At 35.6% G+C, this 26,669-nt stretch overlaps 1 protein-coding gene across 7 annotated transcripts in view; it reads left to right on the top strand.

Moving 5' to 3' along the window:
- Positions 1 to 2,441: 2,441 nt before the first annotated feature.
- The window catches only part of LOC149780390 (uncharacterized), a 41,187-nt gene continuing 16,959 nt past the window's right edge, over positions 2,442 to 26,669 (top strand). The window contains exons 1-5 of one of the 7 annotated variants that reach the window (XM_089937299.1): positions 2,442 to 2,710; positions 3,963 to 4,100; positions 9,407 to 9,531; positions 12,811 to 13,626; positions 22,303 to 22,589. In XM_089937299.1, the coding sequence (XP_089793425.1) occupies positions 4,069 to 4,100; positions 9,407 to 9,531; positions 12,811 to 13,626; positions 22,303 to 22,589 (1,260 nt within the window). In that variant the 5' untranslated portion in view covers positions 2,442 to 2,710; positions 3,963 to 4,068. Of the gene's footprint in view, positions 2,711 to 2,743; positions 2,791 to 3,962; positions 4,101 to 4,309; positions 5,520 to 9,406; positions 9,532 to 12,810; positions 13,627 to 22,302; positions 22,590 to 26,669 lie in introns of those variants that run through there. The other 6 variants (XM_089937300.1, XM_089937301.1, XM_089937302.1 and 3 more) reach the window with 6 other exon arrangements.

Below are 26,669 nucleotides of genomic sequence, written 5' to 3'. Positions count from 1 at the left end.
ATAAACCCAAAGGCCCTTTTCAGGGCCAGCCATATTTCTCAAAAAGAGATAGCCTTTCCATTGCCTACCCCATTTTTATTTTATTTTTTATTTTTTTTAAAAAAATCCCATGTGAATTTCCTTTGTCGCTATATGTTCCCACGATTTTTCTCCATGTTGAAATCCCCTTGACGCTCAACAGTCCCAAGATTTTTCTCCATGTTAATTTCCCTTGTCGCTATATGTTCCCACGATTTTTCTCCATGTTAAATTTCCCTTGTCGCTATATGTTCCCAAGGGGTCCTGTAATGCTAATTCCCATTGTCGCTCTAGTATCCCCATTCACTACTTTTATCCTTGACAACATCAATCGCTTTCATCGACAATTGTTTCGCAATCGGTAACGCCTTAGGGGCTATCCTTGAAAACAAACCCGTAACAACATCACCGAGACCATCTCCGTAGGTTGCTCTGTAGACCGGTAATCGTGAATTCACTACTCTGACTGGGCTGGGTCGAGTATCGTGTATGATCATTTTATTTAATTGTTGTTTTCTCTAACTAAAATTATTAGTCGCTGTAATAACCATCTGCGAGTTCATTAACAAGTTCACGGTAGATGCCGATATCCATGATACCACGCTGAAATAGTCGTTGACAGATATCAGCCGCTTCATTAATTATTTCTGGTGACTTATTTCCGGCACGTTTTCCTCCGATGAGCACTTCTAACCGAGATACATCGTCGATGATATTATTAGGACAAGCAATAAAACCAGATCCCAAACCCTTTCCTGTTGCCGGTACAATTCTTGTGGATAAAATATCTTGCGGCAAACTTTCCGGAGACGTTGTTAAGTCAATTATCGGCGACTTAGTTTGTTTGGATTTTTGGCCACGCGGACTTTGTTTGGATGCAGTCTCGTATTCATTTAACGGGACCAGGTCGGGGTCTATTACTCTTCGCCGTGAAGGATGTCGCTCTATCTGTTGCAACGGCGGAGGAAGTTGATATTGCTGTGTTGTAACTCGCTCTTCTTCTTTTTTTCTTTTCTTTTCATCCTTCAAAAATGTATTATACCCGGTTATACCCGCTTTTAGATATTTATGATCAATATCATCTTTATTTATTTGAGGAAGACCTCGTCTTATTTTATACACATAATCAGCCCATTTATCTCGGGACATACCTTTATCAGCTCCTGGTTCTAAAAATTCACGTCTGCGAGGAAAATTATCAACAATCCAAACAGGAAGTCGTTTAAAATCTTCCTCGGTATCTAATGGAATAGTTTTTATTTCTTTAATGCCTGCTTCAGTAAATTTATTTAAAAATGCCCCTTTGATTGCTTCTGGTTTTCGAAGTTCTTCTATCGCCTGAAGTAAACTTTTTTGTGGTCGATCAGGATCAGGCTTTCCTACGATAGCCGTTGTAACCGCTTTGGTAGCTGCTGTTACAGGCTTGAATAATTCCTCCGCGGCCTCTGCGAAACCTTCCTTTACTTGCTGTCTTACTTGTAATTTTTCTCTGACACTATCTCTGACAGGAATAAATTTTTTGATTGCTTCAAGTCGTTCTCGAGCTAGTCTAGCAGAATATGCTTCTCCGATGTTGGCCATTATTGTTAACTTAAATTTTTAATTCACAACAGAAATCCTAAAATGATTATCAGCAGAGAGACTGAGCCACCAACGTCGCCGTCGTGCCCCCCCCCCCCCCCCCCCGCCGTGAAGAAACTATTTTTTATAGCGAGTTATCGCTGTCGAAATAACCCTTCTAACCAGAAAAGAGGATTTAGTCATCATAGTTTCTGGCTAGAAGGGTTTATTTTGTGAAATAAGAACTTCTATCAGAAATGTTTTTGATAGATGGTCCTGTTGGACGAAACAGTTGGTGGGCTCAGTCTCTCTGCTGCTACTAGTCATAAACCAGTAATCACGCTGTATCGTTTATATATATATATATATATATATATATATATATATATATATATATATATATATATATATATATCTTTCAACTCGAGTGCGTTTCATGTGTTGGAGGAGTACAGCAGCTGTAGTATATAGATATGGAACGTGTGCAATAGTTAATTTTTTATATGGAGCGCCCCAGAATTATTTTCACGGGGGGGGGGGGGGCAACAAAAGGAGGAGTCTTACGTTTTATCAGTAAAGTAAGACCAACAATCTGTACTTTATTAACAAAACTTCCAACTCCTGTGGGCAAACATGTACTGGTCAGCGATTAAGTTTCACGTATTAAGGCTAAAACATGTTTAGAGGTAAAATCGGTGACTGGGGGTTAATCCCCCCCCCCCCCCCCCGCCCTAATGTCTAATGTGCGGGCTCCCATGGGAAGTATCAGTTATAAACCAAAGTAATTGTAACCAAAACAAATCCTGCGTTTCGCCTTCTTTCAGCCTTGACCCACTAAGTCAAACAATAAACATGCTGGTTAACATGCGTTAGGTCATCAAGCATTGCTGTCCTTGAAGCGACTGTAGGCTCCGTTCTAGCGGTATTGTTAGTGCTTTCTGGGATAACTTCGTTTTCATTGCAAATTTATTAAGAAAGTACTTTTCACTGTGTGCAGTTTCCATCTATTAATTATTTATATATAGCATTCTCAGCCTGCGTGATGATGGGATACTTGACCTGATTTCAGTCTTCTTCCAAGCGGATCATTGGTGCTGCGATTCTGTATTTTCCCTTGGTGGTTGACTTGATAGTGAGTATGCCTCTAATACCGATATCGTTGTTCGTTAGGCCACACGTGATTTCGTCCCACGCTTGAGCGCACATATCTCTGTAAGTTATGATTGCACTTCAAGACAAAACATTTGGTTGAATCATCATCAAAATCAAAATCAAAAGGAATACATCGTAAGACAGACTCATCACCCGATATTTTTGTTGGGGGTGGGGTGGGTGGTGATAGCACTGAAACAAAAACAACACGTGCTATGTCCTACATTGTAGGACTACATCAATGCCCGATTACTCATTGTGCATGGCCGCCGAAATACGCACAGAGAACCGCACCAGAATGCTCAAATTATAAAGAATAAACAATTACCTTTGATCAACACCAAGTACCGGACTAACAATTGTGATATAATTCCTGTCAGGCTAAATTATTTATGGCTAACTTAAGTGAAACAGTTATATTTGCATGTCATACCTATTTCAACTTTATATGTGAAGTCTTTTCGAATTTCATAGCAAACAAGGTGCATAACATCTGTCAGAAAGTGTATAGTGCTGGTGTTCCACAGGGTGCAAGTTTTGGCCCAAGGGGCCAATGGCTCTTGAGAAATCAAAACTAACTTTGCTATATTTTCCTTAATGATAGGAATCTTTCAATGTAATACAAGATACAGCCTGTCTGAAATTATATTTGAAATATAAAAACATTGATAAATTAAATTTTAACCCAAAAAATTATGTTCATACAAGTTGTAAAATTCAAACTTATAAATTTTATATATTAGAACCTGTCTTTAAAGACCATCTATTTTGCCCAAAAAAATATATATTCTCTCAGGACAGGGGATCTCTGATAATAGGTCTTAACACTATATAGTCAATAATTATGTGCATTGAGAATACGGTCTCTCAAGACAGGTGGCCGCACATAACAGTGACCTTTCAAGACAGGCTTTATTTTATTTAAAACAAGTGATAGTTTGGGTCTGTACAACTGATCAAATGTTTCCCAGGGATGTTGAAGCAAGATAGCGGACAGTGATTTTTGCAGCAAATTGCAGTATGCATGTTCGATAGTCCTACATATAAGACCTCGACGCTGATATTTATGTTGTGGGCGTTATGGTCTTACGGCATAATTAACGGCGCTGTGTGGCGTGTTTTGATGTCGACTAACATCGTTCCAAAAATCAAATTTTCAGGAATATTTCACCCAACTGACAACTAAAATAACGCCGATTTTCTACAAAGTAATGTCATAATGTTTTTTTCAGGCTTTACTTACTCTGATGTCTTTTCTCTAATAAATTCAAATTCTCACAAAAGAAATGGGCCTGTTTTCAAGTTTCGTTGGCCTTCATTTCACTTGGATGGAAAGCGATGAAAGCCGGGAATGCCGAAATCGGGTTAAGGTAACATATTATTCTTTAATGAAACGAAGAAAAATATATTATAGCTATTGGAAGTGTAAGCAAAGGTTCGTTTCGTTCAAGAAACATATACCTAACATGAACCTACTTGAACTTACTTCGGCATACCTTGACTACTTTCGCATTGCAACAAATTCAGATGTATGTAAACGGAACGTGAAAATGCGTCCATTTGCTAGTATCATATTTTCATTCCGCCAGGATAAAGACAGCACACTGAGTATATTAATTACACATAAATTAGTGGAAGAGTGTTGGTATAGGTTGCCAAGTGTGTGATATGTTCCTGAAACTTTGATTAATCATTCCGATGTCAACGACATCGGAATACGCTATACAAGGCCTTTATTTGGATAGTAAGACATAGAACTAAAAACAAAAACACGTGCTATGGCTGACATGTATGACTAGCATGTTCAAATGCATATATGTGTACACACTAATGAAACAATGACATATGATATGTTTCGAAGGACGATATTGAATTAGGACCATTTTCTGCCCCCTCTCCAAATGTCCTTGAATGATATATACGGTGCACATGAGGTGGTTAAAATGTATTTTTGACATCAGTTTTGTGTTCACGTGTCTGTTGCCATGGTTACAGAGTGTCAAAACACTAAAATAAGGCATGAAAAGAAGTCATTTTTTCAATTTTCAAAAAAAACGCTGCCTTGGTTGAGCACATCAACACAACCTCCACAACATCTAGCATGGAGATTTGGGCAGAGAAAATAAAACTGATGACCAAAAAGCATCAGTGGCATCAGAAATAAAGGTCAGTGGGCAGAAACTGGAAAGAGTCACAAGCTTCAAGTACTTAGGATCAATTATCACAGATGAGGGCTTCAAACCAAAACTACTTTGCAGGATTGCCCAGACAACACCAGCAATAACAAGGTTGAGACCAGTATGGAAAGATACCAACATCGCCGATGATTCCAAAATAAGGCTGATGCACTCAATTGTCATATCCATCTTTCTGTGTGCTTGTGAAACATGGGCGCTCAAATTGGATTGAAAAGAAGGATTCAAACCTACAAAATGAGATGCTACCACAAGATCTTGGGCATCTCATACATTGACTATGTAACCAACAAAAGAAATCCACAACAGGATCCAACAAGCCATCAGATCATATGAAGACCTCTTGACCACTATAAAAAAGCATCAACTGACGTGGTATGGTCATGTCTGAAGATCATCTGGACTGGCAAAAACAACCTTGCATGGCACAGTGCGAGTGTGCATAAGAGGAGGCAGATTGAAAAAGAGGTGGGAAGACAACATTAAGGAGTGGACAGGCATGGAATTTGGAGATTCCCAAAGGGCAGTAGAGAACATGGAAAGATGGAAAGAATTGATTGTAAAGTCAACTGTGGTGCCCCAGCGACCTATCAGGTTAAGGATTTGATGATGATGATGATGATGCCTTTCAAGTTATTTTATTGGCAGACAGCTAAGATCAAAATAGTCTAAAAAAATATTTGTTTCCTATCGTCTGACTGTCCTTGTTTTTTATTACCGACCCTAGTAATGCTCCTAGTAAAAATTAACTTTTAAATTCTGAAATTGTTTTTTGAGTTGGTTTTTAAATATTTTTCCTTGCACTGCACCAGCTTCCAAGGCTTGAGCAAACCTAGGTCTATTGATAAAGAATATTAAATCCTGAAAGAGGAAGGGTGTCGAGGAGCTATTTTGCCTTAAAAGGTTTTTAACTGATAGGTGTTTTGTTATGTGTTAAAAACAATAAATACAACATTTTCATATATATATATATATATATATATATATATATATATATCATAATAAAAAGAATATAGTTATGGAATAAACCCTGGTAACACCATTGTTCTGAGCAGTACTGTCACAAGTTTAATATTTGCTACAATTAAATGTATTTTTAATGTGAAAATTTTGCATAACAGTTTTTATATTGTAGAGTAGCAAAATTTGAGTTTGACTCAAGTTCATGAAACCAGGGCCCTGTTTTTGAAAAGATTTGAAGAAGCTAATAAACTAAAAAGTGCATGATATTTTATAATTCTTTGTCATTGTTGTCAAATATTTGTTTTGAAACAGTGATTACAAGAATGGCCTTTTCTTTACCGTACCCATGAGGTGAACGAGAATTTAAAACAAGATCCTTTTATTGATTTGTGCCTCTAATTGATCCAGTTTAGCCCTGTACTTGAAGTGCTTAGTACATTGTATATATACTAATCATTAGCCACTTGGGCCAACAGAGCGGTAATGATAAAAAAAATCTCTCTTCAATCTGATTTTTATTTAGTGAAGGAATGATACATATATACTTACCTATATACATGGAATCCATTTTATACTCTCCCCCCCCCCAATCTATTCATGGAGATAAATGTGAAAGGAGACTTTGCTTCAAATGTTTTTCATGAAATTCTTCAGAATTGTAATGAAAATATAAATCCTGTTTTGTGCAATTTGAGCTAAACTTGCGTTATCTCATAATATATCTTTCGTTGGATTTCCTGCCATTCAATAGTAATTAATATATTTACATAGACTGACATGTGTATTTGGGTGATAAGTAAAATTCCTCCTGTTTTCACTCAGAATTATATCTTTCAGAATGCTCAAATTGTTTTCAGTGAACCCAGTCATCAGACCCGAACGTCTGCGTCTCTATTGTCTGTTGAACATTTTTTAAATGTCTGATGCATGCGTGGAAGGCAGCATCACTCTGCTACAATAAATGTAAAAAAAAAAAAATAAATGAAAAGGACCTAACTTGTTGGTCTATTCAACAGACAGGGAGGAACAGTAACTACTGTCTACCAAAAGACAGCCAATTCCTTTTTAAAAAATGTACATAGATAAAATAGTTTGCTGAAATTTCAAAGAAAACATTACCTTTGAAGCACTGATTCTTATGAAAATGTACTAAGCAAATGGGAAAAAAATCTGTCTCAATCATGCAATACAATTATTTGATGTTACTGCCATGATAAGAAACGGGCATTTGTTTGGTTCTCCAAAGCTGTCCTTTAGTGGTGACTTCAATAACGCATGCACCCTTCATCAAAGAAAGACGACTACAATCTTTAGTAAAAACAATTAACCTCAACAAAGTATGCCAGTACCACACTTTATAACAATGGAATCTGACAGATTGTTTGATTTTCCAACGTGACTGGAACATGTTTACTATGTCAAGAAAGTTTCCTGTTTGCAGGAAAACAGTTTATGCTTAGGAGTGCTACCAATGACGGCTTAGAACGCAAACTGACTCTTACCGACTTGGGACATTTGATTACTTGGATTTACGTCGCATGTGCCCAAAAAGGCATACTGAAAAGTAAATGTGCTTCATCATTCAGTATGTGATTGTGCTATTTTTTTCCCACTGAATTCAGACCTATATGACCTGTGACAAAATTATTGAATACTTTAAATGTGTTTGTATGCATATTTTCGATGGAATTACGTTTATTGTGTATTCAGTTGTATGTAATGAGATTCACAGGTGAGTACACAGTGTTGATACTCTATTCATGCTGTACATTGGACATGTATATATAAATATTATACACGTATATATACCAATGTGTGGTTCTCTGAATAAAGTAAATTATTGTATATGCCTTTTCTGTTTTCACTACAGGTGTATTTCTCATTTAATATGCATTGATTTAAGATTGTAACTATCCCCAATGAAGCACATATATTTGCAACCACATTGATTACCCCCCCCCCCCCGGCAGACTGCTCCGATGGCCTGGTGGGTTTGATCCCCGACCGAGTCATAACAAAGAGTTACAAAAATGGTACTAACAGCTGCCTCTCTTGGCGCTCAGCATTAAGAGGTTAGTGTTAGGACTGGTCGGCCTGGTGTCAGGATAATGTGACTGGGTGGGACATCATGCTACATGTCTGCGGCATGATGCCCCAGTGCTAGACATCACTATAAACTGTCACACTGCAGACATCGTAGCAATATGGCTGGAAAATTGTTAAAGCTACATAAAAAATCCAAATCACACACACATGCAAATTGTTTGGGATACATGTAACATTTTCTTCAGCTAACTGACCTGGTTGTTTATAACGTGGTTTGGTCTATGACATGGTCGAGTTATATGGTTATATGGCTCCCAACTGCTGTGTTATAGTTTGGTCACACTATACAATATTTCCCTTCTTGATATCACCTTTACAAAATGTGACTGAGCAGCATAAATGTTGCATGAAAGTAACCAGTCAATTTGAACACATGATTTTTCACTGCATAAGAACATAACTGCTCTATCCCCATTGTCCCAATTTCAGTTATCTGTACATTGAAAGTGACACTAAAATTTAAAGTAAACATGTTTGAAAGGAAGATAAAATTTAAAAAGTGAATGTTGTGTTTAAGCATGTTGTACATGACAGGTATGCAACAAGGGTCACAGTATCTTGCAAATTTGGTACAGTAGAACCTGACTTGAAAGACCACCCCATCTGCCAAAAATAATGGTCACTCAAGACAGGTGATCTCTCATAGCAGTGGTCTCTCAAGACAGGTTTTACTGTACTTGAGAAATCCATTTCACATTAAACGAAAAACAAGGAAAGATTGTGTTGTTCCCAAAATGAACAATACAGTTAGAGCCATCAGAAATTGGAAATATAAGTTTTGCTGAAAATCTTTTAAAATGTACAAGAGACAAAAAATACAATGGAATATATGTTCATTTTTTATATCACTGAAGTACTGTTTCTCACATATTTTTTCAATGAAATTTAAGTGAAATTTCAATCACAAAATGTCACTGATATTTTCAGACATTTGGCAAAATCTCACAGAAATTTTCAGATTTCACTGAAATTTCATTCACATTTTCACTAGCTGATAAATAATATGATATTACAATCTTCAACACTTATATTATGTATTTCTAGACAGAAAATAACTGTGAAGCTCTCTCTTTAATGCATACAATTATATTTGTATAAATGATACACAACATATCAATTTTTTAGTTAACATTTTATACAATTTATATAGTGCCTTAATTCCACGGCACTATATAAAATTGAATAAAATGTTAATATAAAAATTGATATGTTGTATATCCTTTATAAAAATATAATTGAATGGATAACTGTTTGTATCTATTTTATTATTTTACATGTTAAAATTATAAATCAATGCAATCATAAAATGTGATGGTAAGAGTCGTTTCAAAAGGTTTTTTTGTGGATTATTTGTTAAGACACCAGTTGATTCTGATTATAGTTTGCAGCTAAATTCTGATATTGGTTTTCAGATCTCTGAGCAGCAGACACAATAGATTGTTGCATGACCATCCCAAGGTCAACAATATGGCTACAGTAACAACCTCCCCCATCAGGAGCTGTGATCTTCTCAAAGCAACAGATGTGATGCTACTTGGTATTGTCTTGGCTAGTCATCTGAATGTTTTCTAGCTTTTATTCAAACAACATGTCCTTGAGAAGCATTTGTAACACCAGAGTTCCTGCAGGTTCTGGAATCATGGAAAAGTTTTGGAATTTAAAAGATAAATTTCAATGACCTTGAAAAGTCACGGGATTTCTCTTGCAAAGTTTTAGAAAAGTCATGGAATATCTGACAACAGAGATTTTAATATTGATAACTGCTTAATTCATAGAGCACCGAGCATCGGTTAAAAATAACATTCAAACATAACACAATTACGATCAATAAATGGTATCATTTCAAGGTATTGTGGTCATTGAGTAAAGTGAGATGTCACAGGAAAAGTCATGGAATTTGTTTCTTTTAATCTGCAGGAACCCTGTAACACACTGCACTGTTATCAGAGCTTCCATAAAATTTATCGACAAATGAGATTGTACAAAAGATCATCTTTATTCACACTCTTTTTTTTTTTTTGGTAACAAAATAAGATTTGCAAGAACACGCATACATTTCTAGTCCTGCTAATCACAGTAATTAATTTAATTATTGTCGCCATTATTGTCATCAAAATCATTGACAGAGAAGGAAGAGAAGAATGTTTTCAAGTCTTTTATATAATTTTGTCCTTGTTTTACAAACAGTGGATAGCCATATTCCTAGTGATTTCTCAAACATATATTGACTCAAGTAATTTTTAGCACATACATTCATGACAAACCTCTTGCAAGACATTTTCATTTAAAATATATCAAGAAAGGCATCAGACAAGATAATAGTATTGCTTCAAAGTCACTTTTCTCCGTTCATTTTTTGGGAGTTAAATGTTACACATTTAATTTAGTAGTCATCATGCATACATGACAACCATTATGCATTTGGCATAATCATTACGTGTTTTTTCCACTAAATTATGCCTTACATGTAAATGTATACAGATTACGTGTTTTCGATATAATTTGTTTTCTAATTTTTATTAACATCGCATTAATCCCACAGACCGTATTCTAGAAAAGACTATTCTATGTAACTACAACATGAGAGTACTCGTCTGTAGACTTGCATGCACTTTCCTAACAGTATTATGTTCTATTTATAGCAACTGCCCTATTTCCAAGAAACATGCTGGTTTCTACTTTCAAACTTTTTATCTTCAGTTTCCATTTATAGCTGCTGCAGCTGTATGTCATATTTAGGAGAAAACAGACTGGTTCTCTAACTTTTAATCTTTGCTTGCAGATTCTTTGTTCTAATTCATATCTGGTACAGAACCAGTCTGTAAGTATTTGGCGCTAAAAGTCCAGTGAGATTTATTCTAGTTGATGTGTGTTAGAGCAAAAATGTTTTTCAAATAATTTCACATATGGATTAGGAAAAGACAAAAAAAAACAATTCACAGATGAATACATGAATTACACAATACATCGTTCCATTCTAGGGCAGCATCACGCCCCATGCAGGCTGTGTGGAAAGGATTTTAATATTGGTCATGGTGGTAAAACAAAGAAACCTTGAATTAGCTTGTTTTACTTACTCCAATACTAAGGTAACTTCATATAAATTTTTTAGTTAACATTTCATACAATTTATATAGTTCCAAGGCACTATATAGAATTGTATAAAATGTTAAACAGAACTAAATAGTGGACATGAATTTTATAAATGCAGAGGCATTATGTATCGAGTTCTTAATAGAACACAGACTACCCCTAAGAGCAGAAGACTACATTGGTCCTTTGTTCAAATGGACGTTTCCTAATTCCAGAATTGCAGAAAATAATTGCATGTGCAAGAACAAAATCATCTAATACTGTTAGGTGTTTAGCAGAAGATACTTCAATTAAAAATGCAGAAGCCATGAAAATTGGGCTGTTTATTATTGCAACAGACAGTAGTAGTGATTATGACAAAAAGTTGTACCCAGTCTGTATAAGAGACTTTGACATTGAAAAGAGCAAAGTCAGAGTGCTCTTCTTTCATTACCAGAATTAACAGTAGATTCCACTGGAGAAAACATTTTTTTATTTGCCTGATAATGCTTTGAATAAACATAAGTTGGCAGAACTGTATGGGGTTTTCAGCTGATACTGCATCAGTGATGACTGAAATTCATACAGGAGTTGCATTCTATATTTTGAAAAATGTCTCCATCATTGTATATATCAGTTGTCTCAGTCATATAATGCACCATGCTGCAGGAAAGGCCGTTAATAAATTAGAAGCAGAACCCCTGAAGTATCAAGTTGGCACTCTACCTGACAATGTACTTCATGTGGACGGAGTTCATTTTTTTCATTTTTTTTTCCCAGCAAAAAGACCCAATAACTTGAAGATATAAATTTCCTCTTCTTTGTCAGGTTATGACAGGAATATTGGTTTGTTACCATTCTAATGCTGACTGTGAGAAATTGTTCAGTATTGTTAAAAAAAAAAAAACTGAATTCAGATCCAGGCTCTGTAATCCAGCACTTAGTACTCTACTGGTGTGCAAAACATTCATAATCTCAGCTGGTACAAAGTGTTTTGAAATGCAGTATGAGATACTGTTGCTTTTTAAAGCTTAAAGTTTTATATACAAAAACTTGAAGCAGTAATTGATGTTAAAATTCCATAGTGATAAATAAATCATTTTGTACATATGCTCATTGAATTTTGATCATGATGTATGTGGATTGCTGTTTTTCTGCTAGGATTACTCTTGTTGTCCATTTGGATTATACTATTTCCTCACCAGGGTTTGGCATGTATGCATCAAGTTGTAGGGTTTAACACCATTTTTCAGCACAAGATATGCTATACATGGTGGCCAGTATAAATTGTGGAGGAAGAACCTAGGAAAACCCCAGAAAGAACCACTGACCTATGAGAAGTTATTGGCAAGCTTTCTCACATACCCACATTGGCCGAGCCCAAAACTTGAACCCACGCAAAGAGAGGTGAGATGGCAGTGATCCGTAATGGTGATTGACTGATTGTTTTAAACCACTTGTCCACTCGGGACCCCTTGATAATGTAGTGATCTGTAGTCTCAGGGCCCCATTAGTCATCATGAAACTTTTAATTGGTAGAATGATTAATAGATTGACAGCACATTATTGGTTTAGAAACAGAAGATTGACAGCACATTATAGGTTTGGAAACGGAAATAAATTAGAGGAACCATTTTCAGTTAGTATATTCTCGTGTGAAACAGAAATAAGAAGAGAAACATATTTAGAAAATGCTGTTTACTTTTATCCATGTAACCATAATGGTTCTCTGTCCAATTTTCAGCAGATGATTCTTCCCGCTATTTTTACTCCGGAGTTGTATGTTCCCCTGGAAAACGGCTGTTGTTGGTAGACTTTTCCTTGAATAATATCAAACTATACAATCGCCAGACTGGTGAGATATTGGCAAAATCAGAAGAACTGACTCTGCTCTGGGATATTTGTAACGTTGACAAAAACAGGACACAGGTAGCAGTGACCTTAAGGAATGGTTGGATTCAGATTATGTCAGTTCAAGCTACTGGACCTACACCTTATATCAATTCAATGAAGGCATTAAAGACACCATTGGATTCATGTCGTGGAGTGAGCGCCATACCAAAGCAGGACAAACTTGTCGTGAGCGGTATATCTGGATCAATGCAGTGTTGGTGTGTAGTGTCAGTTTCAGACGTAAATGTTGGAAGAATTCATAATATATGTCAATTTGGGGGATTTGGTTATAGTTACTTGGTTTCAAGTGAAAATGAAAGATGTGTTTATATCTCCTGTTATGCTGACAAGTCCAGTGATACTGGTGTGTACGGATACATTGTGGAAAGTGGAAAGCAAATATTTACATATCGGCGCAAGGACCTTTCCTGGCCACGTGGAATCTGCGCAGACAAGAAAGGATTCATCTATGTCTGCAATCAGGATCTCAACAGTAGAAACATCCATCAGCTGACTGGGAATGGAGAACCAGTGATGATATTCAGACTAGACCTTCTGCCAGATCCTCAGGCAATATGTCTTGATGAAAATCAGGAACAAATTTTCATCACTTTATGGGGAAAAAATCAGATCTCAAGATTTCGAATAATGTGGGAAGATCATACAGGTATTGCATATTGCTATGTATGGAGATAGTTTGGTATTGCTTATGACAAGTCGATTCTCCCGCTTTTCATAATTATTTTTCTGCCTGATTTTTTAGCATTCATTGATAAAATATATGTCGTAATTTTGGTCAGACAATTCATCACGTCCCTGCCAAGAGCTAAGCTTGAAATAAATTTTCTTCTTACCGTTGACCTCATATCAGTGGTAACAATCATGCTGCCGTTGAAAAAATATTGCTAAATGGTAGTTCTGCATTATCTTGCCTTTTGATCATCATTATATCAATAGTAATATAGATTCATTACATTTTTTCTTCTTGTTTCCTTTGTATAATGGTCTGATCTATATATTTATTGCCCTTTGCATACTTGCGCTTCGAAGACAGGAATCCATAGATTCCAAATGGCTTTGAACTTGTTGCACAAGTTTTTTTGCACTCATGTTTGTCAATACTTACATAACTATCCTCCATGGTCTAGTAAGACCTACATTACACACTGTGTAAGACCTGCATTACACACTATGTAAGACCTACATTACACACTATGTAAGACCTGCATTACACACTGTGTAAGACATGCATTAAACACTGTGTAAGACCTACATTACACACTGTGTAAGACCCGCATTAAACACGTTAGTTAGTACTTACATAACTATCCTCCGTGGACTAGTAAGACCTGCATTACACACTTTTTAAGACCTGCATTACACACTGTGTAAGACCTGCATTACACACTTTTTAAGACCCACATTACACACTGTGTAAGACCTGCATTGCACACTGTGTAAGTCATGCATTATATACTGTGTAAGGCATGCACTACACACTTTTTTAAGACCTGCATTACACACTTTGTAAGACGTGCATTATATACCGTGTAAGACATGCATTACACACTTTTTAAGACCCGCATTACTCACTGTATAAGACCTGCATTACACACTGTGTAAGACATGCATTATATACTGTGTAAGATATGCATTATATACTGTGTAAAACCTGCATTATATACTGTGTAAGACATGCATTATACACATTCATTTAGTACAGTGTTTCTCAAACTTTTTTTGTCTTGCGGCGCACCAAAAAGATCTAAAAATGTTCACGGCACACCTGAAAAGATTTAACAATTTTTGTGGTGAAGAACTTATTTATTTGTACATATATTAAATTTTTAATTTAAAGTGAAGGATGTGCCTGCTTTCGAGAGCAAATCAGATTGAAGCGAGGCTCCAAAGTCGACAAACAAGCGCGCATTTCATCGATTTTAAGAAGTCTCTCTCTCTTTTGATGTGATTTCAGTCAATGCTGAAAATCCAAACTCACAAAACCACAAAGACACAAATGGCAGAATTACTTTGATTGCTTTTGAACTGATTGCAGGATGTGACTTCTTGAATAAGATTCAAAACTCATCCAGGCTCTTTTCAGGAAATGTTGACTGAAAAAAAATGTCTTGTTTTTTAAATCAATGAGCTGTTCTTCTTCTTCGGTTGTAAGATTTGTAGTTTCATTGTTTCCGAATGGATTGATCACCCATCCATATTCTTCACTTGCATGTGATGGGAAGTAATGCTGCAGTACCGATTGTAGGTCTCTCAGTGTGTCCAGAATTTTGGGGATGAGATCTCGCACAAGTCTCGCATTACGAAAGGAACCAATGAATGACAGACTGACAGATATTGCGTTTTTATATATGTTACTTTTTTAACTTTTGCAACATTGATTTACCATTTAATTTTTCGATATATTCAAGGTTTCAAATGCTAGCAATTTTAAATATTTTTCAGAACTCCCACGGCACACCTGCAAATCACCGATTTAATACCTCACCCTACCTGCAAGTTCCGCTTAAGGCCGACCTCTGCCCTATTCTAACCTCTGGCTATCACACTTGTATTCGCACTAAAAATAAATTTGTTGCATTGTGGAAACATACACTGGATTTAATGTTTGGTATATCAGTAGAGAACTCATTTATTTACATTTAACAAACACAGAGTCAATACAAATGATATTATCTTGAATTCTCAGAAATTCTATTAGCCCGGAAGAGCGTCAACCCTTTATTGGCACTCTTGATAAATGTTGCAATGTATTTCAGATTTTCAGCCTTCACCATTAGGACAACGTTTCAGTTTGTTTGCATTCTGTAAGCTAAAGACTAAAATGTATTAAAGATATTACTGTTCATGTCAGGTCTTAATTTATTTTATGACTTTTGATGCAGCAGCGATTTTTTCAAAAGCAAACAAATTTAAGATGAGTGAGTGATGCAGTTAGAAGTACCTCTTTATCATAGATGAATATGTTGTGTGAACAGCAATAAACTTGTCCTTCATAACAATAGGTCAGAGCAATAACTTGTCCTTCATAATAATAGGTCAGAACAATAACTTGTCCTTCATAATAATAGGTCAGAACAATAACTTGTCCTTTATAATAATAGGTAAGAGCAATAAATTGTCCTTCATAATAATAGGTCAGAACAATAACTTGTCCTTCATTATAATAGGTCAGAGCAATAACCTGTCCTTTGTATTATTAGGTTAAATTAATTACATGTGCTAAACAAGTTACACATCAAATTACCCTCCATCCGCGATAGGTCAAGGCTTTTGAATACAATAATTTGATCCATATATATATACTAAATAATAATTCATGGTTATAACATGTTCTTCAATACAGTTTATCAGTATCATAGTACCGGGTATCACATGTCTACGAAAATTTTGAGAAGCTTTTTATTGATGATGTTGTGTTTATGTGATGATATGTTATATTTGATAAGTGACAATAAGTCCCATTGTTAAATATTTAGACACTTTCGATGAGCGTACTTGAATTCTGTAAACACTGGAATCTTGTGAGGACTCAAGAAATCTGATAGCCTGAGGCCCCTAAGCTTGCTGATCTGTATTCTTAGAGAGGTGCCTGTTGAGCTTGTCCAAAAATAAATTGCCAGAGAAAACGCTGGTCATCTGATGAAATGCAGAAATCTGTATTTTGAAGATGGTGACATACCTGCCATAACAGATCACTACTGTACTACATGAAATGGAGAAATGATTTTAATCAAATTGTGATATGGCATGTCGTGCTAAAAATATGATTTTATACTCGGTTTTTCATGGTGCAAATGATGTAGAAAATGTACAGTTGCAATTTCTTTTGAATATTTTGAGTTTAAATCCTCAGACATCCAGTTCAGTTACATTGGTCAAAGTGGATAGTACCCTGTAAAAGTAATTAGATAGCAAATCAGGGTTCTCATATAGATGCGTATTTGTAGGTTTTGGCACAAATTTTACCCATATCTGATGCACGGAAATTCCAACCTGAGAAATTTTATAATGCATTGATTTCTGCCAGAGCATCAGTCATAATTACCCTATATTTGCCTCTGGCATAGTTTCCTATCAAGTGTACAATGTCCATAACAAAGTCATAATTACCCTATATTTGCCTCTGGCATAGTTTCCTATCAAGTGTACACTGTCCATAACAAAGTCATAATTATCCTATATTTGCCTCTGGCATAGTTTCCTATCAAGTGTACACTGTCCATAACAAAATCATAATTACCCTATATTTGCCTCTGGCATAATAATTTTCTATCAAGTGTACACTGTCCATAACAAAGACATAATTATCCTATATTTGCCTCTGGCATAGTTTCCTATCAAGTGTATACTGTCCATAACAAAACCATAATTACCATATATTTGCCTCTGGCATAATTTCCTATCAAGTGTACACTGTCCATAGCAAAGTCATAATTACCCTATATTTGCCTCTGGCATAATTTCCTATCAAGTGTACACTGTCCATAACAAAGTTGTAATTACCCTATATTTGCCACTGGCATAATTTCCTATCAAGTGTACACTGTCCATAACAAAGTCGTAATTACCCCATATTTGCCACTGGCATAGTTTTCTATCAAGTGTACACTGTCCATAACAAAGTTGTATTTACCCTATATTTACCACTGGCATACTTTCCTATCAAGTGTACACTGTCCATAACAAAGTCATAATTACCCTATATTTACCACTGGCATAGTTTTCTATCAAATGTACACTGTCCATAACAAAGTCGTAATTACCCTATATTTACCACTGGCATAGTTTTCTATCAAGTGTACACTGTCCATAACAAAGTCATAATTACCCTATATTTGCCACTCGCATAGTTTCCTATCAAGTGTACACTGTCCATAACAAAGATCGACATTTGCCCCACTGCAGTTTACTCCTTATTGGCCCCCTATGCAAAATCAGTATGAACTGGGCAGTGCCGACAAGTCACTGATGTCATGCTTAGGTGGTGGACATAGCTGAATCAAAGTCAGATTATTTCAAGATTATATTTAATGTTTATAATAGCTGATAAGGGAATCAGTTACGACTTGAGTGGATTAACCTTTGAACCAAATGTCATGTCCCCCTACCTGCAGTAGGACAAAAATAACATTTTAAAAGGTCGTCTACCAAACAAGCCCTTTTATAGCTAGAATATAAACATTTATCAAATGTTCAGATTGGACTGGTTCAGGAGAAGAAACTAGGAACTTGGACAGATATTTCACAAGGAAGCATTAAGATGTGCTGGATATAGGTAATACTAATACAAATAATAGGTACAGTGGAACCCCGCTATAACGCGATGATCGGGGTCCATAAAATCGGATCGCGTTAAAAGCGGGGTCGCGTTAATGCGGGGTTTTACAATATTTAACTTTTTTTCCGAGAACATATACGTGTATACATGTACAATGATCAAAAGTCGGCTTATCATCAGATGAATATTAACTGGAATGCATTAATTAAGATATATTCAAAATAATCGAAGGCTAATATATTTATAGGTTATTACTGTGCATTAAAAACATTTACTAATTTTTATTTGTTTGAACGATAATACAGATTGACTGATAATACCAGACTATCGCTATATCATGAAAAGTGTATCAACACCGTATGCTACCGTGCCGTCGTGGCATGCAGTTCATCCATAATGGATGTAATTTCATTGAAAATCGTACAGATTTAAAATATTCAATAATTTTGTAATAGTCTGAATTCGTCGTGTAAAATATAGGATGAACAAAATATTGAAACCATTTACTTGCCGTCTGATATCGTACGGTCATTGCATGCAGCTATTCCCGGGTCTACATACGGTGTCTGTACAAATTTCATACCGCTAAAATTTTATCATATGCGACAACTGCAAGAATAATTAACAATCAACGCATGATTTCAGCATGCAAATCACTTTTATTTCAGATTTTGTGAACATCAAAAGAAACATGTGAAAACTGCTAAATTAATACTTCTTTTAAGTTGAGTAATGCCAATGATGTGTCGACGGATGCGTTATTATCTGCTACCATTCCCTTTATCATTTCACGGCGATAATTTTGTTTAAATACGGAAATTATGCCTTGGTCAAGTGGCTGGATTTCTGACGTAGTGTTTTTCGGGAGGTACGAAACTTTGATCTTGCCATCACTGCTGACAAGATTTTCCGCTGGGGGGTGGGCAGGGCAATTATCCAGCAGGAGGAGAGCTTTTTCCTCCAGCTTGAGTTTTCGTAAATGAGCCCGAACATCTGGAACGAATGTTTTGTGAAACCAGTCATCAAATATGGAGCTATTCATCCAAGCATTCTTGCTGTTAGTGTACTGAAATGGAAGTGCCTTCATATTTACATGATGAAAACCTCTGGGAGCTTTCGATTTTCCAATCATCAGAGGTCTGACTTTGTGGCTGCCAGACTTGTTAACACAAAATAAGAGAGTCACTCTGTCCTTCCTCTTCTTGAAACCTTCTCGTTTGTGAGGGTCAGTCTTGGTTGCAAGGGTGCGATCGGGTAACATTTTATACCATAAACCAGTCTCATCGCAGTTGTAAACTTGGTCCGCTGTGTAGCAACCGTCCTCCAGCAACTTTTTAAGCCCAATCGGGTAGGAATTGGCAGCCTCTTTGTCAGCGGAGCGGATTTCCCCAGACACAAGAACTTGGCTGATAGCGTGCCTTTTCTTGAATCTGTCTAGCCAGCCATTACTCGCCTTAAATTTGGAATCATCTCCATTGATATGGCGATCAAATTTCTCTGCTTGGGCTTTCAGAATTGGGCCAGAAATTGGAACACCTTCTGAGCGAGCTTGTACAAACCATTGGTACAAAGCTGAATCTAGGACATTGTCATTAGCTAACTTAACCCTTTTACGCTGTAAACCAGTTTCCTCTTCAAGAATGTTGGGTAGACTACGGAGCTTTCCTTCATCTGTTTTCCACCCTCGCAAAGTGGACTCGCTGATTCCTAGATCTCTGGCAAGCTGAGTTTGTTGTTTGCCCTTCTTTAGTTGATCTAGGGCATACAGTTTCTCTTTAGCAGAAAACGACTTGCGTTTTTGAACTTGCTTTTCCATAACAGTAAAATATTTTTTTTATATAAGCAAACAACGTACACAGATAAAGCTCAATAACTAAGTAATGAAGGCCTGCAATGGTTGCGAATCACTTTTTATATAAAACAAAATTAAGCTGAACGGATGTACAATTTCATACCCTTTTAATTTACAGATAATAAAGTGGATATTATTTACTTTCAACTGTTTGTTGTTTGATCACACCGCCAAGCACAGCATACATGTTGGCGGCTTTCGTCCTTTGATGTTTATTAAACTGTGCGACTCTTGTATCAACCACAACTTTGTCTGCTGCTTGGCTGTGATTGCAGTTAAATAAGAAGCCCATGTCGGCTATTGTTTGAGCAATGACTGTATACAGAATTCATGGAAGACAATCACAAAGACGATTTACTGGCTTTACTCATGGATCCGTAATAAGTAACACTTCCGATAACGTTTACTTCGGCTTAACAATTCAAAAACCTAATGAAACCAGTTTTCTCTTCTAGAGTAGAATACGGAACTTCACCACAACCTGTTCAAATTGATAAATTTCAGAAGCCAAGCGTTGTACACACTATTTCTCGTACGTTATATATATCGTATTATTTTAGAATTCATACACGATCACTTCTCCAAAGTCACTTAAAGAACCAGGATAAATTGTTAAGTTCCGATCGTTTATTATTAAAAGTCATACGCGAATTCTTCCACCAAATTATAATAAACGTTTTACACACTATTTATCGTACGTTAAACAAATATTTTCACGGTCCGATAAAAATACACGTAAATGAATTTCAAATTTCAGGAACCATGCCACGATCATATTATTTTAAAAGTCACAACTAATCTCATGCCCAAAATGAAGTTAATTTCTTGTTTTGTTTTTTTTTTTTTTGCTTTTCTCCAAATTTTTTTTCTCCATGTGTGAATGAATATATGAAATTTCGGGAGCCATGCTACGACCGCGTTATATCCGAATTCGCGTTATGGCGGGGCGCGTTATAGCGGGGTTCCACTGTAATACTAATACAGATATAGGTAATACTAATACAGATAATAGGTAATACTAAAACAGATATAGGTAGTACTAAAACAGATGGAGGTAATACTAAAACAGATATAGGCAATACTAATACAGATATAGGTAGTACTAAAACATACAGGTAGTACTAAAACAGATATAGGCAATACTAATACAGATATAGGTAGTACTAAAACAGATACAGGTAGTACTAAAACAGATATAGGTAATACTAATACAGATATAGGTAATACTAAAACAGATATAGGTAATACTAATACAGATATAGGTAATACTAAAACAGATATAGGTAATACTAATACAGATATAGGTAGTACTAATACAGATATAGGTAGTACTAAAACAGATAAGTGGTAAGAACAATGTTTCTTCACGAATTAACGGAACAAGTACACATGTACTCATAATGAAACAATGGAACAGACTCACTTGGGCAATTGTTGCTTTAAATATAGAGATTTGACTTTTATGTATTGGTGTTCGTTTTAGTAAATGTGTTGGTAATAATTGGCAGTTAATTTTGTCGAAATGCATTCATTACTATGTATGTATTTTTTTCTAATGTATTAATTTTGATTAATTACTAGACGCATGATGCTAGACTTGGTGTAAACATTTCTTTTCAGTTAAGAAAATCTGTTTGTAGTTTATCTTCTCTGTGAAATAAAAGGCTACTATTTTTTAATTATTGCTCATTGAGTTTTGTTTGGTGTTCACCCAAACTTTCAAGTCATCTTAATATTAATGTGGTATCTGCTTAATAGTTAAAGTGTTTATAGTAAAACTAGTGGTTACTTTTATGTTGGTTTCTTCCAGCATTTATTAACCACATGAAGGTTTTACTTGCTTCTATAAAGTCACTAATTGGAAACAATTTTTGTTCAATAAAATCGCTATATCATTAAGAATCCCTTTTTCTGTAAATATTATTGTTCTTTTCTTGCATTTTTCCTTGTATGTGCACTCTATGTATGTTAGGTGTGTGCATTGATAATAATATTTTGTCTAAATTGATACTGTGTAGTTGTTACAGTAATTGGCTAAATATTTATTATAATATTTTAAATGAGTTGTAAGACTGAAAAAGAAAGGAAAGAAATTATCTTCATCTATACAATTTTGTAAGAACTTTATTTGATATTAAAAGGTTTCTACCAACGTGGCTTCATAACTGATTAATGAAAAAATATCTCTGTAGAAACCTGCCAAGCCCATGATGTATTTGAAAGCGATGAAAGCAAACATCCAGCCCATGATGTATTTGGAAGCGATGGAAGCAAACGTCCAGCCCATGATGTATTTGGAAGTGATGGAAGCAAACATCCAGCCCATGATGTATTTGGAAGCGATGGAAGCAAACATCCAGCCCATGATGTATTTGGAAGCGATGGAAGCAAACATCCAGCCCATGATGTATTTGGAAGCGATGGAAGCAAACAACCAGCCCATGATGGAGAGTTCCTTACACAGAAAGATAAGATGACTGTAAGTTTTCAATTGTTATGAACAACCAACTAGAATTGTCTTGATTCTTCTTGTGTGGTTATCACTGTTGGACATAAGCCAACCCTTTACACACCCTTCATGTGTACTATATACAAACCAGATGTGATGTGATGGGTTGTTATGCCGCCATGTTGGTAGGTGTGTTATGATTGGGATGGGGTGCTCCCAGTATTTCATTTAGATTATTATAGAAGTCCCACCCAGGCTCGATTTTGGTTGGAAGTTAAATTAGTAAAAGATAGATTTAAAGCTCCGAGCCCCCAGTCAGCAATGCCAACGGTTAAATGATTGAATGTACAAAAAGTTAAATTCAACGAATAACAACTTAATAATAATTCAGTAGTCAAGTGCTTTAAGTTTCCCAAGTACTCTCCTTCCGCTTGACCATGTGATAGCCTATTGAATCGTTTGATTAGTAGTGTGAGAGCTTTCCACCTGTCCTTGTATTTTACTCATTTGTGTATTCTTCTCTCCTATTCCTCCTCCACTTTCTCCTCCTCGACTCCTTTTGCTCCTCCTCCTTGACTCTCTCCAACTACTAGACTTGTCGACTCTGACTGCTCTGCTTTTCTCACTTCCATCTCCCCTCTTAGAGACTCAGCACTCAACTGAAAGTTCTGTCCCACAAAAAGCTTCCTGTGAAAACACAAGTACGGTACAATGCTTCCCTTAGCCCTCTCATCTCACACTGCACACAGCCTATCATCAGATAATGGCTATTAAATTTCTTTGGTCACACATTCATTCACTTTGAAATATCCATATGTTCTTGTATAGTAAAACAACATCGTGATAAAAGCACGGTATCAATTACTTCTCATACATACATCCATAAATTGCACTGCATCAGTACATATTCCTAATCCCATTATCCTAAACAATATCACAGCAATCAGACACATTTGTTTATATTACAAGTCATACAGAGTACACAAATACTCAAATATCCATGCTCTGATATATCCGTACATCCATATTAACTAATCTTACACACTTTAACCATTTTCCAAATTCACAGTTCATGCATGTGTAAAATCTAACATATCACATGAATAAATGCACTAGTTTACTACGAAGTAACCTAATAGCAAATAGCAAAATTAATTCTGACTGCAAGCTAACAATCTACATAATTCTCTACATAATAACCAAGCTCATTTCTCAAACAGAAAATGTAAATTAAACACTACAAAGGTAATTCTATGTACTAAACAATCCTAGTAATTAAGTATGCACATAATTACAATTACAATGCCGTAATATTCTGCAAAAATCGAACAAATAACTTACTGACCTTTATGAAGCTTTGTCTTTCCTTAGAATCTCCTATCTATGTTTTACTGCCAAATTACTAGTGGCTTCCTTGGAGTAACCCTATATTGCTCAGCAATCTTCATAGGCATGACTAAATTTTTGCTTGAAGTTACAATTCAAGATTGTTACCACACCCTCTATCTCAGTTATGATTGGATATTGCTGTGACCTGGTCCAATCAAACTTAGTGGACAATGTCCTTCTTGCTGTCTGTCCATGTGGGGACAGATTTAGAACACAACACGGTCCCTCGTTTACCTCAGATGTTAGGACTAAGCTGTAACACATGGGGGGAAGTTGCACGATCTAGCTACTGTGCCGATTCAAGATGCAGGTCTTCTATCTAGTCATCGTAACCTTGCGCCTACAGCAATGTTTAGACAACAAACCATAACTTGTAATAATACCTTAGTTTATACACGACTTAAGAAATGGGGCTCAGCAAATGTGACACTGGAATTGCACTAAAATTGATTCCCCCATCCCTGCAAAAGTTGTTTGATGGAAGTTTTGGGTCTGGTTACCCCCACTTGATTGAGAGGAGGGATGCTCAGGTGATTGCAATGCCACTGCCTTTAAATATTTCCCAATTTGATTCCCTTAACTTCTGAGACAAAATCTCAGTTGTGATGACTCAATGTTAACAGTGAAGCCTATTTCAAAACAGGGACAGGTCAAAACATACCTAAACCAAAATGTACCCAAGTCGAAATATACCCAAACCAAAGCAATGCAGCCATAGTAATTCTATGTTCTGGTATCTCAAATATGTTACATGCATATTTGGAAATTTGTAAACCTTTCTCAAGACTGTAAAAAAGGAAAGTAACCGTTGTTGAAGTCTCAATACTGAATGAGGTCTTCGTCATGGAAAACTATATGTCATCTTGCATGATTTTATGATTTTGTTTCTTTTTCAAAAAGCAAAATTCATGAAACTTTATTATTTATAGAATGCTGGCAGAATGGGATGTGTTTCTCTCTCTTTCAAAGAAAACAATATTTATATAGTTTAAAGAAAAGGATAATTATATACATTTTGAAGTTTTTATTTAGTAGGACAAGAACTATTCTGGCAGCAGATAATAATAACAATAATAATAATAATCACGATCATTATAATCATACTATTTCACACTATTCACAAGAACACTTAAAATAACGAGGCACCTAGTGCTCTAAAGCACTGTTATGGATCACTGCCATTTCACCTCTCTCGGCTTGGGTTCGAGTCTCAGGCTTGGCCAATGTAGGTATGTGAGAAAGCTTGCCATTAGCTTCTCGTGGATTGGTGGGTTCTTTTTCCTTGTTTAGAATTCAGTTGCAACTACTTAAAATGACTGTGTGTAAAAGAGTAATTGCTTTTTAAAACTAATAATCACATAGTAAATTTTTTTACTAATATAAAGTAAAAATCATTCCAAGTAATTCCTTTTATTGTTTCAAATAATGTATCCTTTTCAGCTACAACATTTAAGTAAGTTGTGTTTTAAAATAAAATTTCATTACTTAGTAAAGATCTCAAGTAATTTATTTTATTAAAATATGTAATACATGTATTGTCTATTATAAGAAAGTTATAATAAGTAATTGACAATTAATCAAATGTACAACTTTACTCGAGTCAAGTAAAATAAAGTACTGAGTAATTGTGTACTCATGAAATTATGTCTGTAGAAAGATAAATTAAACCAGTGCATTTCTGGAAGTTGAACTGGATCAAACGCATCCATATCGGTAGAATCAAGTTGAACATTTACTTCATTTGGCTCAGTATCATAAATGATATCCAGGTCTGTAACTATGAATTTTCACGTCAGTGTCTTGAACTGTTTATAAATTTACCTAATTCAAACATCATCTGCATTATCTAGTTTACTTATAAAGTAATTTAATATTTTAATTATTGTTTGTTTGTGATACAGTCTGGCTAATGAGTAGACCATGTTTGTTTATCTGTGGCACGTGACGGCTACGATGTTCACAGACCACTTTTCTTCAAACATATACTGATTTTATTTTTCAATGGCTACTGAAAACCTTGTTTCTCAAAACAAGGCCATGTCAGGGGTTTTGGGAGTACAAAATTCTTGTGACATGCCATGCAGGTATGAGGTTATTTGGGTCTTTAAAATTACCTGCTACTCGAGACTTGTCATGGTAAAGTACGAGACTTGTCATGGTAAAGTACGATATCAAGGAGCATGTTTGCCTTTTACTCAGTACTGTAGTAGATCCATTTGTAACGTTAAAATTGAGTACAATTTTAAACAACCTGTGGGCATGAAACTGTAATTTCTTGTACTCTATATAAATGAAGCAGCAGTGCAAGTAAACACTGAAACTGAATTTCACTATCACATTTTCTGTGAGTATTAATTTAAGAATGTTTATTTTGACACATGATCAACAGTGTGATCTTAAATTATACCTCATCAGGAGCTGGTCAAAGGATATAGGAACTACATGTTAAATTTCACGTCGATTGCATTTCTTCACACAAAAGTAAAAAATCTACCATGATAACTGTGCTGAAAAACTTACTAGAATTGTTATATTTTAAACCATGTTTTGCTTTGATGTTGAGCCCATCTTAGCAGAATATCAAGGGTGTGATATCTGTGTGTATGTCCATCTGCACATCCATCCATACATCTATTGACATGGTAGATTAAAGTCAGTGATTAAATTGTTTTAGATTAAGCCTGTTATTGAATTTTTTTACTTTCTGACCAGATATAAGAC

This window comes from Sinohyriopsis cumingii, chromosome 16 (assembly GCF_028554795.1).
Source record: "Sinohyriopsis cumingii isolate HCF-2022 chromosome 16, ASM2855479v2, whole genome shotgun sequence".
Taxonomy (NCBI): Eukaryota; Metazoa; Mollusca; class Bivalvia; order Unionida; family Unionidae; genus Sinohyriopsis; species Sinohyriopsis cumingii.
Note: the sequence above shows the minus strand (reverse complement) of the source record. Positions and strands in the feature narration are given on the sequence as shown.